At 58.6% G+C, this 16,306-nt stretch overlaps 1 protein-coding gene across 1 annotated transcript in view; it reads right to left on the bottom strand.

The window, feature by feature from the left end:
• Positions 1–689: 689 nt before the first annotated feature.
• The window catches only part of POLR2A (RNA polymerase II subunit A), a 39,523-nt gene continuing 23,906 nt past the window's right edge, over positions 690–16,306 (bottom strand). Inside the window, exons 17-29 of the mRNA XM_054653716.2 lie at positions 15,145–15,316; positions 13,737–13,842; positions 12,377–12,582; positions 10,503–10,727; positions 9,020–9,266; positions 7,938–8,038; positions 7,732–7,836; positions 7,213–7,395; positions 6,030–6,233; positions 4,988–5,174; positions 4,393–4,506; positions 3,187–3,336; positions 690–1,983 (exon numbers count right to left, since the gene is read on the bottom strand). Coding sequence (XP_054509691.1) covers positions 827–1,983; positions 3,187–3,336; positions 4,393–4,506; positions 4,988–5,174; positions 6,030–6,233; positions 7,213–7,395; positions 7,732–7,836; positions 7,938–8,038; positions 9,020–9,266; positions 10,503–10,727; positions 12,377–12,582; positions 13,737–13,842; positions 15,145–15,316 — 3,157 coding nt within the window. The 3' untranslated portion in view covers positions 690–826. The remainder of the gene's footprint in view (positions 1,984–3,186; positions 3,337–4,392; positions 4,507–4,987; positions 5,175–6,029; positions 6,234–7,212; positions 7,396–7,731; positions 7,837–7,937; positions 8,039–9,019; positions 9,267–10,502; positions 10,728–12,376; positions 12,583–13,736; positions 13,843–15,144; positions 15,317–16,306) is intronic.

Below are 16,306 nucleotides of genomic sequence, written 5' to 3'. Positions count from 1 at the left end.
CCCAATTTAGGGATGAACTCCTCAATTTTCAGGTTTCACCCCAATTTAGGGATTTCCCCCCCCCCCCCAGTTTTGGGGTTGCCCCCTCTGAACTTTGGGGGGTTCCCCAAAAATTCAATTCAGGGCTTCCCCCCATAAACTTGAGGGTGCCTCCAACTTCAGGGGTGACCCCAAATTTCACCACCACCACCACCACCACCACCCTTTGGTGTCACCCCAATTTCAGGGTGACCCCAACAGTCTGTGGGGACCTGGGGGGGTGACAACAGCCCCGTCCCCACTGGAATTTTGGGGTTTGGGGGTGACAACCCCAGCCCCATTTGGGGGTGACAACCCCATCACCATTGGGAATTGGGGTTTTTGGGGTGACAACCCCGTTCCCATGGAAATTCGGGTGTCACCCCCATGACCTGTCCTGGGTTTTTGGCTCTTGGGGGTGACGCCCCCAGCCCCATTTCAGTGGGGGGCTCTGAGGGGGTGACGCCCCCGTTCCTGTGGAAATTTTGGGGTCACCCCCACGGCCTGTGGGGTTTGGGGGTGACAACAACCCCGACCCCATCAGAATTCGGGGGTTTGGGAGGTGACAACCCCGACCCCGTATCCATGTGGGGCTTTGGGGGTGACAACAACCCTGTCCCCAAATCAACTTTGGGGTCACCCCCATGGCCTGAGGGGTTTGGGGGTGACAACAACCCCGGCCCCGTATCCATGTGGGGTTTTTTGGGGTGGGGGTGACACCTCCATCCCCACATGGATCTGGGGGTCACCCCCATGGCCTGGGGGTGTTTTTTGGGGGGTCCCACCCCCGTCCCCACAGGCGGAGCCCTCAGTTGTCGTCGTCGCTGTCGTCGGGGCTGATGGCCGGGCTGGTGAGGCTGTAGGTGGGCGACGTGGGGCTGTAGCCGGGGGACGTGGGGCTGTACGTGGAGCCCTTGGGCGAGGTGGGGCTGTAGGTGGGCGACGTCGGGCTGTACTTGGGCGACGTGGGGCTGTAGGTGGGCGAGGTGGGGCTGTACTTGGGCGACGTTGGGGTGTAGACGGGCGAGGTGGGGCTGTAGGTGGGCGAGGTGGGGCTGTACTTGGGCGTGGTGGGGCTGTAGGTGGGCGAGGTGGGGCTGTACTTGGGGGACGTGGGGCTGTACTTGGGCGAGGTGGGGCTGTACTTGGGCGAGGTCGGGGTGTACTCGGGGGAGCTGGGGCTGTAGCTGGGGCTGGTCGGGGTGTACTTGGGGGACGTGGGGCTGTAGCTGGGGCTGCTGGGGCTGTAGCTGGGGCTGCTGGGGGTGTAGGTGGGCGACTGCGGGGTGTAGCGGGGGCTGGACGGGCTGTAACTGGGCGAGGTGGGGCTGTAACTGGGGGAAGTGGGGCTGTAGCTGGGAGAGGTGGGGCTGTAGTTGGGAGAGGTCGGGGTGTAGTTGGGGCTGGTGGGGCTGTAACTGGGGGAGGTGGGGCTGTAACTGGGCGAGGTCGGGGTGTAGTTGGGGCTGGTGGGGCTGTAGTTGGGCGAGGTGGGGCTGTAGCTGGGCGAGGTGGGGCTGTAACTGGGAGAGGTGGGGCTGTAACTGGGGGAGGTGGGGCTGTAACTGGGAGAGGTGGGGCTGTAGCTCGGCGAGGTGGGGCTGTAGCTGGGAGAAGTGGGGCTGTAGCTGGGGGACGTGGGGCTGTAGCTGGGCGAGGTCGGGCTGTAGCTCGGCGAGGTGGGGCTGTAACTGGGCGAGGTGGGGCTGTAGCTCGGGGACGTGGGGCTGTAGCTGGGCGAGGTGGGGCTGTAACTGGGCGAGGTCGGGCTGTAACTGGGAGAGGTGGGGCTGTAGCTGGGCGAGGTGGGGCTGTAGTTGGGCGAGGTGGGGCTGTAGCTGGGTGAGGTGGGGCTGTAGCTGGGCGAGGTGGGGCTGTAGCTGGGGCTCTGTGGGGTGTAGCCCCCCGGCGACCGCGGCTCGTAGGCGGGGGACGTCGGGCTGTAGCTGGGGGACATGGCCCCGCCTGTGGAGAGGGGACACGGGGGTCAGGAGGGTGTTGGGAGGGGGGGTTGGGGTGTTGGAGAGGGTTGTGAGGCCCTTTGAGGTGGTGTTCGGGTGTTGTGGGGCTGTTTTGGGATCGTTCAGGTGTTGTGGGGTTGTTCGTGGTGTTGGGATATTGTGAGGCCCTTTGAGGTGGTGTTCAGGTGTTGTGGGGCTGTTCGCGGTGTTGGGGGGGGTCTCTTTGAGGTGTTGTTTGGGTGTTGTGGGGTTGTTCGTGGTGTTGGGATGTTGTCAGTGTCTTTGAGGTGTTGTTCGGGTGTTGTGGGGCTGTTTTGGGGTGTTGTTACAGGTTACAGGGTGTTTCGGATTATTTGAGGCTATTTTAGGGTGTTTTAGGGTGTTTAGGGTATTGTCACAAGTTACAGGGTACTCTCTGAGAGTTTTGGGTTATTTCCTGTTATTTTAAGGGTGTTTTGGGATGTTTCAGTGTGTTTTGGTTGTTGTTAGGGGTTACAGGGTGTTTCATAGGCGTTTTGCATTATTTGAGGTTATTTTAGGGGTATTTTAGTGTGTTTTAGGGTGTTCAGGGTATTGTCACAAGTCACAGGGTACTCTCTGAGAGTTTTAGGTTATTTTCTGTTATTTTAGGGGTGTTTTAGGGTGTTACAGCCTGATTGAGGTGTTTCAGTGTGTTTGGGGTTTTTGTTAGTGGTTACAGGGTGTTTTAAGGGTGTTTTAGTGTTATTTTAGGGTGTTACAGGGTGTTTGAGGTGTTTCAGTGTGTTTTGGGTGTTGTTAGGGGTTACACGGTGTTTCGGGTTATTTTTGGGATATTTTAGGGTGTTATGGGCTGTTACAGGTGTTTGGGGTATTTTAAGGTGTTTTGGGGTGTTGTGAGTGGTTACAAGGTGTTTTATGGGTGTTTTAATGGTATTTTAGGAGTTTTTTCGTGTTTTCAGGGTGTTTCAGTGTGTTTTGGGTGTTGTTAGGTGTTACAGGCTATTTTAGAGGTATTTTGGGTCATTCCAAGGGTATTTTAGGGTATTTTGGGGTGTTTGGAGTGTTTCAGTGTGTTTTGGTGTTGTTGGGGGTTACACGGTATCTTACAGGTATTTTGGGGTTATTTCAGGGTATTTTGGGGTTATTTCAGGGTGTTTTGGGGCTATTTCAGGGTGTTTTGGGGCTATTTCAGGGTGTTTTGGGGTGGTTTTGGGGCTGTACTCACCGGGGGAGGGGATGTAGGGGCTGGAGGGCCCGGGTGACCCCGGCGAGCCGGGCGTGGGTGACCAGGCTGGGGAGTAACCGGGGCTGAACCCGGAGGCGTCGGAGGCGGCGCTGGGGGAGAACCCGGCCCCGCCCGGGGTCATCCCGCTGCCTGTGGGGGAAATGGGGGTCAGGGGGACCCCAAAACCAGCCCAGGATCCCGAAACCAGCCCCAAACACAACCCGGCCCCATCCCGCTGCCTGTGGGGGAAATGGGGGTCAGGGGGACCCAAAACCAGCCCAGGATCCCAAAACCAGCCCCAAACACAACCCAGCCCCGCCCGGGGTCATCCCGCTGCCTGTGGGGGGAAATGGGGGTCAGGGGGACCCCAAAACCAGCCCCAAATACAGCCCAGGATCCCAAAACCAGCCCCAAACACAACCCGGCCCCATCCTGCTGCCTGTGGGGGGAAATGGGGGTCAGGGGGACCCCAAAACCAGCCCAGGATCCCAAAACCAGCCCCAAACACAACCCGGCCCCATCCCGCTGCCTGTGGGGGGAAATGGGGGTCAGGGGGACCCCAAAACCAGCCCAGGACCCCAAAACCAGCCCCAAACACAACCCGGCCCCATCCCGCTGCCTGTGGGGGAAAATGGGGGTCAGGGGGACCCCAAAACCAGCCCAGGATCCCAAAACCAGCCCCAAACACAACCCAGCCCTGCCTGGGGTCATCCCGCTGCCTGTGGGGGGAAATGGGGGTCAGGGGGACCCCAAAACCAGCTTTAAACACAATCTGGGACCCCAAAACCAGCCCCAAACACAACCCAGCCCCATCCCGCTGCCTGTGGGGAGAATGGGGGTCAGGGGGACCCCAAAACCAGTCCAGGACCCCAAAACCACCCTTTAAACACAACCCAGGTCTATTGTGCTGCCTGTGGGGGAAATGGGGGTCAGGGGGATCTCTCATCATGCCCAACGCACCCCAGGACACCCCAAAATCCCCCCCAGAGCCATCCCAGTGACCCCCATTTTACCCCAGACCCCTCCCAGTGCCCTCCCAGTCCATCCCAGTCCTTCCCAGTCCATCCCAGTCCATCCCAGTCCCTCCCAGTCCCTCCCAGTCCCTCCCAGTCCATCCCAGTCCCTTCCCAGTCCCATCCCAGTGCCCTCCCAGTCCATCCCAGACCCCTCCCAGTCCCTCCCAGTCCCTCCCAGTGCCCCACGCACCCACGCTGGGGGACCAGGCTCCGTAGGCCGGGGTGGCCCCCTGGTTCCAGGGGGTCATGGCCGGGGACATCCCCCCCATGGGGCTGGGGGCCGAGCCGAAGAACATCCCGGTGGCTGTGGGGAGAGAGAGAGAGAAAGGGGTCAGGGGGACACCAAAACCACGGGGACACCAAAACCGGGGGGACAGCAAAACCGGGGGGACAGCAAAATATGGGGGACAGCAAAATATGGGGGACAGCAAAATATGGGGACATAATTGGTTGTCCCCATTTTCTTGGGGTTGTTCCCTTTTTCCCAGAGGGTGGTCCCACGGTTCTGGGGGTGTCCCCATTTTCTCGGGGTTGTCCCCATTTTCCTGGGGTTGTCCCCATTTTCTTGGGGTTGTCCCCACTTTCCCAGGGGTTGTCCCAATTTTCCCGGGGTTTGTCCCAATTTTCTCAGGGCTGTCCCCATTTTCCCGGGGTTTGTCCCCAGCATTTCTGGGGTTGTCCCCATTTTCCCAGGGGTTGTCCCCATTTTCCCAGGGGCTGTCCCCGTTTTCCCAGGGTTTGTCCCCAGCGTTTCTGGGGTTGTCCCCAGGGTTTTGGGGACTCACGGCCGCCGACGCCGAGGCCGGGCAGGGCGCTGGGGATCTCCATGCCGTGCTTGCACTTCTCGGCGTCCAGCAGGAGGTCGAAGCAGCCGGTGCCGGCCGGGGCCAGCTGGCCCAGCATGATGTTCTCGGACACGCCCTTCATGGGGTCGCTCTCCCCGTGGGCAGCCGCCTCCATCAGGACGTCCACCTGAGTTGGGATGGGGAGGGGACACACCCCAAAATCAGCTTCAACCTTTCCGTGTGCTTCTAGAGCCCCAAATCCTGGGAAACGTGCGCAGAATTCCCCATTCCTAGCCCCCAGCCAAACCCTATTCCCGACCCATTGCCATCCCCGTTCCCACCCCAAACCCCACACCCCATTCCCATCCTAATCCTCACCCCAATCTGCATTCCCACCCCAATCCCTGCTCCCACTCTAATCCCCCATTCCCAGCCCTCAAACCCCATTCCCACTCCCACCCCCCATTCCCACCCCAATCTCCAACCCCATTCCCACCCTGTTGTCCCCATTGTCCCCGTTATCCCCTCACCATCTCCTCGAAGGAGCACTTCATGAGGGGCCCGGTGTCCTGGCCATTCCCAAATCCCCATTCCCACCCCATTGCCCCCATTGTCCCCATTGTCCCCATTGTCCCCGCTGTCCCCTCACCGTCTCCTCGAAGGAGCACTTCATGAGGAGCCCGGTGTCCTGGCCATTCCCAAACCCCAAACCCCATTCCCACCCCATTGTCCCCGCTGTCCCCTCACCATCTCCTCAAAGGAGCACTTCATGAGGGGCCTGGTGTCCTGGCCATTCCCAAATCCCCATTCCCACCCCATTGTCCCCATTGTCCCCTCACCGTCTCCTCAAACGAACACTTCATGAGGGGCCCGGTGTCCTGGCCATTCCCAAATCCCCATTCCCAAACCCCATTGTCCCCATTGTCCCCGCTGTCCCCTCACCGTCTCCTCAAAGGAGCACTTCATGAGGGGCCCGGTGTCCTGGCGGTTTCCATTCCCCATTCCCACCCCATTGTCCCCATTGTCCCCGCTGTCCCCTCACCGTCTCCTCGAAGGAACACTTCATGAGGGGCCCGGTGTCCTGGCGGTTGACGCCGTGCCGGGTGATGGCCATCAGGTGTCCCCTCGAGGTCATGGTGTCGCACAGCAGCGCCAGGTGCCGGTAGTTGACGTAGGAGCCGTCGAAGGAGATGACGTGGTAGAGCTCCCGCTCCAGCGCCTTCCGCACCGCCTCGATCCCCAGAACCTGCGGGAACACAAACCAAAATACAGGGGGTGGGAAATCCCCAAAATTCAGAAATCCACAGATCCCAAAATCCAGGGGGTGGGAAATCCCCAAAATTCAGAAATCCCAAAATCCGGGGGGTGAGAATTCTCAAAATCCCAAAATGGGGTGGGAATCTCCAAATCCCGAGAGTGGGAAATCCCCAAAATCCAGGAATCCACAAATCCCAAAATCCAGGGTGTGGGAAATCCCCAAAATCCAGGGGGTGGGAAATCCCCAAAATCCAGGGAGTGGGAAATCCCAAAATCCAGGAATCCAAAAATCCCAAAATCCAGGGAGTGGGAATCCCCAAAATCCAGGGATCCATGAGTCCCAAAATCTGGGGGTCCCATCACCTGGGGACTCAGGTGTCCCTCACACCCCAGTGTGTCCTCAGCCCAGGTGACTCACGGTGAAGATCCCCACCATGAGGATCCAGATGTTCCTCAAAACCCAACCCAGGTGTCCCTGTCCCAGGTGACTCACGGTGAAGATCCCCACCATGAGGACCATGATGTTCCTCAAACCCCAAACCAGGTGTCCCTCACACCCCATGTGACTCATGGAGATCTCCACCATGAGGACCCAGATGTTCCTCAAACCCCAAATCAGGTGTCGCAGCCCAGGTGACTCACGGTGAAGATCTCCATGATGTCAATGGAGATCATGCACCATGAGGACCCTCAAACCCCAGCCCAGGCGTCCCAGCCCAGGTGACTCATGGAGATCTCCACCATGAGCACCCAGATGTTCCTCAAACCCCAGCCCAGGTGTGTCCCAGCCCAGGTGACTCACGGTGAAGATCTCCATGATGTCAATGGAGATCATGCACCATGAGGACCCTCAAACCCCAGCCCAGGTGTGTCCCAGCCCAGGTGACTCATGGAGATCTCCACCATGAGCACCCAGATGTTCCTCAAACCCCAAACCAGGTGTGTCCCTCCCAGCCCAGGTGACTCACGGTGAAGATCTCCACGATGTCGTTGGACGTGGTGCGCACGGGGTCCACGTCCTTCTCGCTCAGCACCCGCATGAGGCTGACGCCGTCGGTCTCCAGGATCCACTCCTGGAGAGCCTTGAACTCCCCGTCCTCGGTGATGATGATCTTCTTCTTGTTGTCCGTCTGTGGCAGGTGCATGTACACCTGGGCAGGTGGGGACAGGTGTCACCACGGTGTCACCACGGGTGTCCCTGATCTTCTAAAGATCTTTTGGAACCACCTAAAAGTCTCCATGGAGAGCTCCTGATGCTCCTCAAGCTCCACCCGGGAGATCCTGAACCCTCAGAGCACCTGGTGGTACCCAAAGACCTTCCCAGGTGCCCACAGGTGTTACCAGGGAACATCCTGGACCTTCTAAAGGTCTCCTGGAACCTCCTAAAGGTCACCATGGTATCTCTGGGGACCTCCCATCCTTTCATGGATCCCTCCAGGTGTCCCCAAGCCCCCCCAGGTGTCCCCAAGCCCCCCAGGTGTCCCCACCTTGCTGATCTGCTCGATGCCCTGCAGGGTCATGTCCGTCAGCATGTTGGACTCGATGCAGCGCAGGAAGACGTCGTCGTCCATCTTGTCCACCACCTCCTCCTCCTGGGGACACGGCGGGGCACGGGTGAGGCCCAGGCCATGCCAGGTGTCCCCTGAGGTGTCCCCTGAGGTGTCCCCTGAGGTGGCCCCAGGTCCCCGCCCACCTCCTGCATCTTGTTCTCGTCGCTGTTCATGATGCGGATGCGCAGCACCAGCTTCTCGGCGTTGTCGTCGTTGAAGATGCAGTTGAGGTCGTCACCAAAGCCTGGCAGGGGGACACGGGGTGGGGACAGGGTCACCTCCGAGGTCACGGCACCCAAGGGACCGCGGGGGTGTCCTCAAGGATCTGCCAGAAACCACCAAAGCTCCTCCAGAACTCCTTGGAGAGCTCTCAGATGCCTTCAAGATCCTCAAAAAGTTCCTCAGATGCCATCAAACCTCCTCCAAGTCACCTCAAACCCCCTCCAGGATCCCTGAAAGCTGCTCAGACACCCTCAAACCTCATCCAGACCACCTCAAATCACCCTCAGGTATCTCAAAAGCTGCTCAGACGCCCTCAAACCTCATCCAGGTCACCTCAAACCTCCTCCAGGTCCCTCAGAAGTTGCTCAGACGCCCTCAGACCTCATCCAGGTCACCCCAAACTCCCTCCAGGTCGCCCAAAGACCCCCCAAACCCCTGCAGAACCCCCAAATGCTCCTCAGATGCCCTCAAAGCTCTTCCAGATCATCTCAAACCCCTCCCAAGTCCCCTAAAAGCTCCTCAGATGCCCTCAAACCTCATCCAGACCCTCTCAAACCACCTTCAAGCATCTTAAAAGCTCCTCAGATGCCTTCAAACCTCATCCAAGTCACCTCAAACCCTCTCCAGGACCCCTGAAAGCTGCTCAGATGCCCTCAAACCTCATCCAGACCACCTCAAATCACCCTCAGGTATCTCAAAAGCTGCTCAGACGCCCTCAAACCTCATCCAGGTCACCTCAAACCCCCTCCAGGTCCCCCAAAGACCCCGCAAACCCCTGCAGAACCCCCAAATGCTCCTCAGATGCCCTCAAACCTCATCCAGGTCACCCCAAACCCCCTCCAGGTCCCTCAGAAGTTGCTCAGATGCCCTCAAACTTCATCCAAGCCACCCCAAACCACCTTCAGGCATCTCAAAAGCCACTCAGACGGCCTCAAACCTCATCCAGGTCCCCCCAAACCCCCTCCAGGTCCCCCAAAGCCCCCCCAAAGCCGTGCCCACCCACCGGCGTTGATCTTCTCGGCGATCTGCTCCATGGTCAGCTTGCGGTCGGTCATGTGCTTGCGGTCGAGCTCGACGCGCAGCAGCCACGGCGAGATGCGGCTGACGTCGAAGTCGGGCATCTCGTAGTAGACGTTGACCCACTCCTGGTCCTCGGCCACCACCGTGCTCTGGGGGTTGGGGTCGTAGTAGATGGCGGTGTTGGCCGTCACCTTGCGCAGCGTGGTGTGCTCCAGGCGGCACAGGATGTCCTGGGGACATTGGGGACAGTCAGGGGACATTGGGGACAGTCAGGGGACATTGGGGACATGGAGAACATTGGGACAGTCAGGGGACATTGGGGACATGGTGGACATGGGGAGTGTGGTGTGCTCCAGGCGGCACAGGATGTCCTGGGGGCGTGGGGACAGTCAGGGGACACTGGGGACAGTCAGGGGACATGGTGGACATGGGGAGTATGGTGTGCTCCAGGCGGCACAGGATGTCCTGGGGACATTGGGGACAGTCAGGGGACATTGGGGACACGGAGAACATTGGGGACAGTCAGGGGACATTGGGGACATTGGGGACATTGGGGACACTGGGGACATTGGGGATATGGTGGACATGGGGAGTGTGGTGTGCTCCAGGATGTCCTGGGGATGTTGGGGACAGTCAGGGGACACTGGGGACACTGGGACATTGGGGACAGTCAGGGGACATTGGGGACATGGTGGACATGGTGGACATAGGGACATGGGGAGTGTGGTGTGCTCCAGGCGGCACAGGATGTCCTGGGGACGTTGGGGACAGTCAGGGGACATTGGGGACACTGGGGACAAGTCAAAGGACACTGGAGACATGGAGAACATTGGGGACAGTCAGGGGACATGGTGGACATGGGGGACAGTCAGTGGACAGAGGGACATTGGGGACACTGGGGACATGGGGACACTGGGTGTGGTGGCACAGGAACAGGGACATGGGAACATGGAAGACATGGGGACACAGAAGGGACACAAAGCCATGGAGCCACCACAGGGCTGTGGGGACAAGGAGGTCACACAAACCCACAGGGCCACCACAGGGCCACCAACCCACGGGGCCACCATGGGGCCACCAACCCACGGGGCCACCATGGGGACACAAACCCATGGGGCCACCACAGGGACACGGAGCCACCGCAGGGCTGTGGGGACAAGGAGGTCACACAAACCCACGGGGCCACCATGGGGACACAAAGCCACAGGGCCACGAAGCCACGGAGCCACCACAGGGCTGTGGGGACAAGGAGGTCACACAAACCCACGGGGCCACCACAGGGCCACCATGGGCCCACCAACCCACGAGGCCACCACAGGGCCACCATGGGGACACAAACCCACGGGGCCACCACAGGGACACAAACCCATGGAGCCACCACAGGGCTGTGGGGACACAACCCCACGGGGCCACCCCCCAGCCCAGCCCAGCCCATCTGCTGTCCCCAGCGTGTCCCCCGGTGCCACCTTGGCGCGCTCGGCGTCGCGGGCGCTCTGGCCCAGCAGGAACACGGTGAGCGACGGCGTCTTGGGCTTCTTGGAGATGTTGATGAGCTCCTTGAGGCGGGGCACGCCCAGCGTGACGTTCTTGGCCGACACCCCCGCGTAGTGGAAGGTGTTGAGGGTCATCTGCGTGGCCGGCTCGCCCAGGGACTGCGCGGCCAGCGCGCCCACCATCTCCCCAGGGTGGGCCTGAGGGGACACGGGGACAGGAGAGCGTCACCAAACCCCACGGTGACCCTGTGACCCCAAACCATCTCCCCAGGGTGGGCCTGAGGGGACACGGGGACAGGAGAGCGTCACCAAACCCCACAGGGACCCCAAACCATCTCCCCAGGGTGGGCCTGAGGGGACACGGGGACAGGAGAGCGTCACCAAACCCCACAGGGACCCCAAACCATCTCCCCAGGGTGGGCCTGAGGGGACACGGGGACAGGGAGCGTCACCAAACCCCACAGTGACCCCAAACCATCCAGAGTGACCCCCAACCATCCACAGTGACCCCAAACCATCCACAGCGACCCCAAACCATCTCCCCAGGGTGGGCCTGAGGGGACACGGGGACAGGAGAGCGTCACCAAACCCCACTGGGACCCCAAACCATCTCCCCAGGGTGGGCTTGAGGGGACACGGGGACAGGAGAGCGTCACCAAACCCCAGGGTGACCCCAAACCATCCAGAGTGACCCCAAACCATCTCCCCAGGGTGGGCTTGAGGGGACAGCAGTGTCACAGTGGGGTCACCAAAGCCCAGAGTGACCCCAAACCCCCCACTCACAATGGCCTGGTTGAATTTGGACTCGATCTCGCCCAGCAGCCAACCCAGGGCACCTCCAGAAATGATCCCAAACCCTGACCCCAAACCCCCCTAAGATAACCCCAAACTCAACCAAAACCCCAGGAATGACCCCAAACCCCCCGGGAATGATCCCAATTCCCCACTCACGATGGCCTGGTTGAACTTGGACTCCATCTCGCCCAGCAGCCAACCCAAGGCACCTCCAGATCTGACCCCAAACCCTGACCCTAAACCCAACCAAAACCCTCCAGAATGACCCCAAATCCCCCAGGAATGATCCCAAACCCCCCAGGAATGACCCCAAAGATGACCCCAAACCCCCCACTCACGATGGCCTGGTTGAACTTGGACTCCATCTCGCCCAGCAGCCAACCCAAGGTACCCCAAACCCTGACCCCAAACCCTGACCCCAAACCCCCAAACACTGACCCCAAACCCACCCAAACCCCCCAAACACTGACCCCAAACCCCCTCAAATCCCCCAAAGATGACCCCAAACCCCCCAGGAATGATCCTAAACCCCCCAAATCCCCACTCATGATGGCCTGGTTGAACTTGGACTCCATCTCGCCCAGCAGCCAACCCAGGGCACCTCCAGATCTGACCCCAAACCCTGATCCTAAACCCAACCAAAACCCTCCAGAATGACCCCAAATCCCCTGGAAATGACCCCAAACCCCCCAATTCCCCACTCACGATGGCCTGGTTGAACTTGGACTCGATCTCGCCCAGCAGCCAGTCGAAGGTAACCCAAACACTGACCCCAAACCCACCCAAACCCCCCAAACACTGACCCCAAACCCTGACCCCAAACCCTCCACAATGACCCCAAACCCCCCGGAAATGACCCCAAACCCCCCAGGAATGACCCCAATTCCCCACTCACGATGGCCTGGTTGAACTTGGACTCGATCTCGCCCAGCAGCCAGTCGAAGGTAACCCAAACCCTGACCCCAAACCCTGACCCCAAACCCCCAAACCCTGACCCCAAACCCACCCAAACCCCCCAAAGATGACCCCAAACCCCCCAAAGCCCCACTCACGATGGCCTGGTTGAACTTGGACTCGATCTCGCCCAGCAGCCAGTCGAAGGCCTCCCCGCTGAGCCGGAACTCCTCCACCATGCGGCGGCTGCAGAGCGTGGAGCGCAGGTGGATGTTGAAGAGCAGCGTCGCGTTCTCCTGCGCCTGCCGGCTCAGAGGGTCCTCCCCGTTGACGATCACCAGCTTGCGGCTCAGCTCCTTCACCCCTGAGGGGACAGCGCGGTCACACGGGGGGTCCTGAGGGTGGCCAGGACCTCCCTGGGGGTCCTCAAAGTCATCACAGCTTCCTGAGGAACCTTCAGAGCATCTCCAAACCCATCACAGCTTCCTGAGGAACCTTCCAGAGCATCTCCAACCCCATCACAGCTTCCTGAGGGACCCAAGGAGCTCCAGAACCTTCCTGAGGGACCCCAAACCCATCACAGCTTCCTGAGGAACCTTCCAGACCATCCCCAAACTCATCACAGCTTCCTGAGGAACTCAAAAGATCTCCAGAACCTTCCTGTGGGACTCAAAGATCTCCAAAACGCTCCTGAGGAACCTTCCTGGGGGTCCTCAAACCCATCACAGCTTCCTGAGGGACTCAAGGATCTCCAAAATGCTCCTGAGGAACTCAAGGATCTCCAGAACCTTCCTGAGGGACCCCAAATCCATCACAGCTTCCTGAGGGACTCAAAGATCTCCAAAATGCTCCTGAGGAACCTCCAGACCATCTCCAAACCCATCACAGCTTCCTGAGGGACTCAAGGATCTCCAAAACCTTCCTGAGAGACTCAAAGATCTCCAGAACCTTCCTGGGGGACCCCAAACCTATCACAGCTTCCTGAGGAACCTTCCAGACCATCTCCAACCCCATCACAGCTTCCTGAGGGACTCAAGGATCTCCAGAACCTTCCTGAGGGACTCAAGGACCTCTAAAACTTTCCTGAGGGACCCCAATCCCATCACAGCTTCCTGAGGCACTCAAGGATCTCCAAAATGCTCCTGAGGGACTCAAGGATCTCCAAAATGCTCCTGAGGAACCTTCCTGAGGGACCCCAAACCCATCACAGCTTCCTGAGGGACTCAAAAGATCTCCAGAACCTTCCTGGGGGACTCAAGGAGCTCCAGAACCTTCTTGAAGGACTCAAGGAGCTCCAGAACCTTCCTGAGGGACTCAAGGACCTCCAGAACTTTCCTGAGGGACTCAAGGAGCTCCAGAACCTTCTTGAAGGACCCAAGGAGCTCCAGAACCTTCCTGAGGGACCCCAAACCCATCACAGCTTCCTGAGGGACTCAAGGAGCTCCAGAACCTTCTTGAAGGACTCAAGGAGCTCCAGAACCTTCATGAGGGGCCCCAGCAGGGCCAGGCCCCACTCACCCTCCACCACCTTGACCGGGTGCAGGTCCGAGGGCAGCCGGGAGTTGATGTGGAAAATCTTCTGCGCGTTCCAGATCATGCGGAGCAGGTTACAGGGGAGCACCACCTGTGGGGACAGGAGCCCCAAAAATGGGAAAAGAACCCCAAAAATGGGGCCAGAAACCCAAAAATGGGGGAAGAACCCCATAAAATGGGAAAAAGAACCCCAAAAACAGGCAAAGAACCCCAAAAATGGGGGAAAAAGCCCAAAAATGGGGAAAGAACCCCAAAAACGGGAAAAGAACCCCAAAAATGGGGAAAGAACCCCGAAAACAGGGCCAGAAACCCAAAAATGAAGCCAGAAACCCAAAAACAGGGTCAGGACCCCAAAAACAGGGAAAGAACCCCAAAAAATGGGAAAAGAACCTCAAAAACGAGGTCAGGACCCCAAAAATGGGGGAAGAAACCCAAAAATGGGAAAAGAACCCCCAAAAACAGAGTCAGGACCCCAAAAACGGGAAAATAACCCCAGAAATGGGAAAAGTACCCCAAAAACGGGGTCAGGACCCCAAAAATAGGGAAAGAACCCCAAAAATGGGGGGGAAGAACCCCCAAAATGGGGCACCTGAGTTGGATTTTGGGGTGTCCTGGTTGGATTTCAAGGAGGTTTTGGGATGTCCTTGGTGCAATTTGGGGTTTTGGGGTATCTGGGTGGGGTTTTGGTGGATCTCAGTGGGGTTTTGGGGGATCTCAGTGGGGTTTTGGGGGATCTCAGATGAGTTTTGGGGGATCTCAGTGGGGTTTTGGGGGATCTCAGATGAGTTTTGGGGTATCTCGATGGGGTTTTGGTGGATCTCAGTGGGGTTTTGGTGGATCTCAGTGGGGTTTTGGGGTATCTCGATGGGGTTTTGGGGTATCTCAGTTGGGTTTTGGTGGATCTCAGTGGGGTTTTGGGGTATCTCAGTTGGGTTTTGGGGTATCTCGATGGGGTTTTGGTGGATCTCGATGGGGTTTTGGTGGATCTCAGTTGGGTTTTGGTGGATCTCAGTTGGGTTTTGGTGGATCTCAGTGGGGTTTTGGGGGATCTCAGTGGGGTTTGGTGGATCTCAGTTGGGTTTTGGTGGATCTCAGTTGGGTTTTGGTGGATCTCAGTGGGGTTTTGGTGGATCTCAGTGGGGTTTTGAGGGATCTCAGTGGGGTTTTGAGGGATCTCAGTGGGGTTTTGAGGGATCTCAGTTGGGTTTTGAGGGATCTCAGTTGGGTTTGGTGGATCTCAGTGGGGTTTTGGTGGATCTCAGTTGGGTTTTGAGGGATCTCAGTTGGGTTTGGTGGATCTCAGTTGGGTTTTGAGGGATCTCAGTTGGGTTTGGTGGATCTCAGTGGGGTTTTGGTGCGCCCCGGGTGTTTCTGGGGTGGGTTTTGGTGTCACCTTGCTGTCCCCGGTGGGGAAGATGACCCTGAGGACCTCCCTGTCCTCGCGCATGCGGTCGAACTCGCGCTCCAGCTCGTTCTGGATGTGGGCGTTGGACAGGATGTCCTTGACCAGCTCCTCCTGCAGCGTCCGGCGCAGCGCCCGCTCATTGGTGTAGTCAAACTTGAACCTGGTGGGACACGGGGACACCTCAGGGACACCCAGGGGACATCAAAGGGGACACATCTCCAGGGCAGCCTGGACGGGGCTTGGGGACACCAAAAATGTTGGTCCAGGTCGGGTAGGAGAAGGTTGAGGACACCAAAATGTGACCAAAGTTTGGGAGGAGAAGGTTGGGGACACCAAGGTGGGTCCTGGTTTGGGGTGGAAGAGGTTGGGGACACCAAGGTGGGTCCTGGTTTGGGGTGGAAGAGGTTGGGGACATCAAAATGTCACCGAGGTTGGGCTGGAGCCCAAAATGTCCCCAACTTCTGGAAGGAGCCACTTGGGGACATCAAGATGGGTCTGAAACCTTGGAAGGAGCCACCTGAAGACCCCAACTCCCATTTGAAGACCTCAAAATGTCCCCGACTCCTTTGAAGACCCCAAGATGTCCCCAACTCCTTTGAAGACCCCAAGATGTCCCCAACTCCCATTTGAAGACCTCAAGATGTCCCCAACTCCTTTGAGAACCTAAAGGTGTCCCCAACTCCCATTTGAAGACCCCAAGATGTCCCCACCTCCCATTTGAAGACCCCAAGATGTCTCCAACTCTTTTGAAGACCTCAAGATGTCCCCAACTCCTTTGAAGACCTCAAGGTGTCCCCAACTCCCAGAACGACCCCACCCCTGGCCACGCCCTGCCCTTGGCCATGTCCCCGCTGTCCCACCCCTGGTCCTCACTTCTTCTCGAAGGCCTTGTTGGAGGGTTTGAGGGTGGCCAGGTTCTGGAACTCTTGGGGACCTCAAGATGGGTCTGAAACCTTGGAAGGAGCCACCTGAAGACCCCAACTCCCATTTGAAGACCCCAAGATGTCCCCAACTCCTTTGAGAACCTCAAAATGTCCCCAACTCCTTTGAAGACCCCAAGATGTCCCCAACTCCTTTGAACACCTCAAGATGTCCCCAACTCCTTTGAGAACCTAAAGGTGTCCCCAACTCCCATTTGAAGACCCCAAGA

The sequence above is a fragment of the Agelaius phoeniceus genome, chromosome 36 (assembly GCF_051311805.1).
Source record: "Agelaius phoeniceus isolate bAgePho1 chromosome 36, bAgePho1.hap1, whole genome shotgun sequence".
Taxonomy (NCBI): domain Eukaryota; kingdom Metazoa; phylum Chordata; class Aves; order Passeriformes; family Icteridae; genus Agelaius; species Agelaius phoeniceus.
Note: the sequence above shows the minus strand (reverse complement) of the source record. Positions and strands in the feature narration are given on the sequence as shown.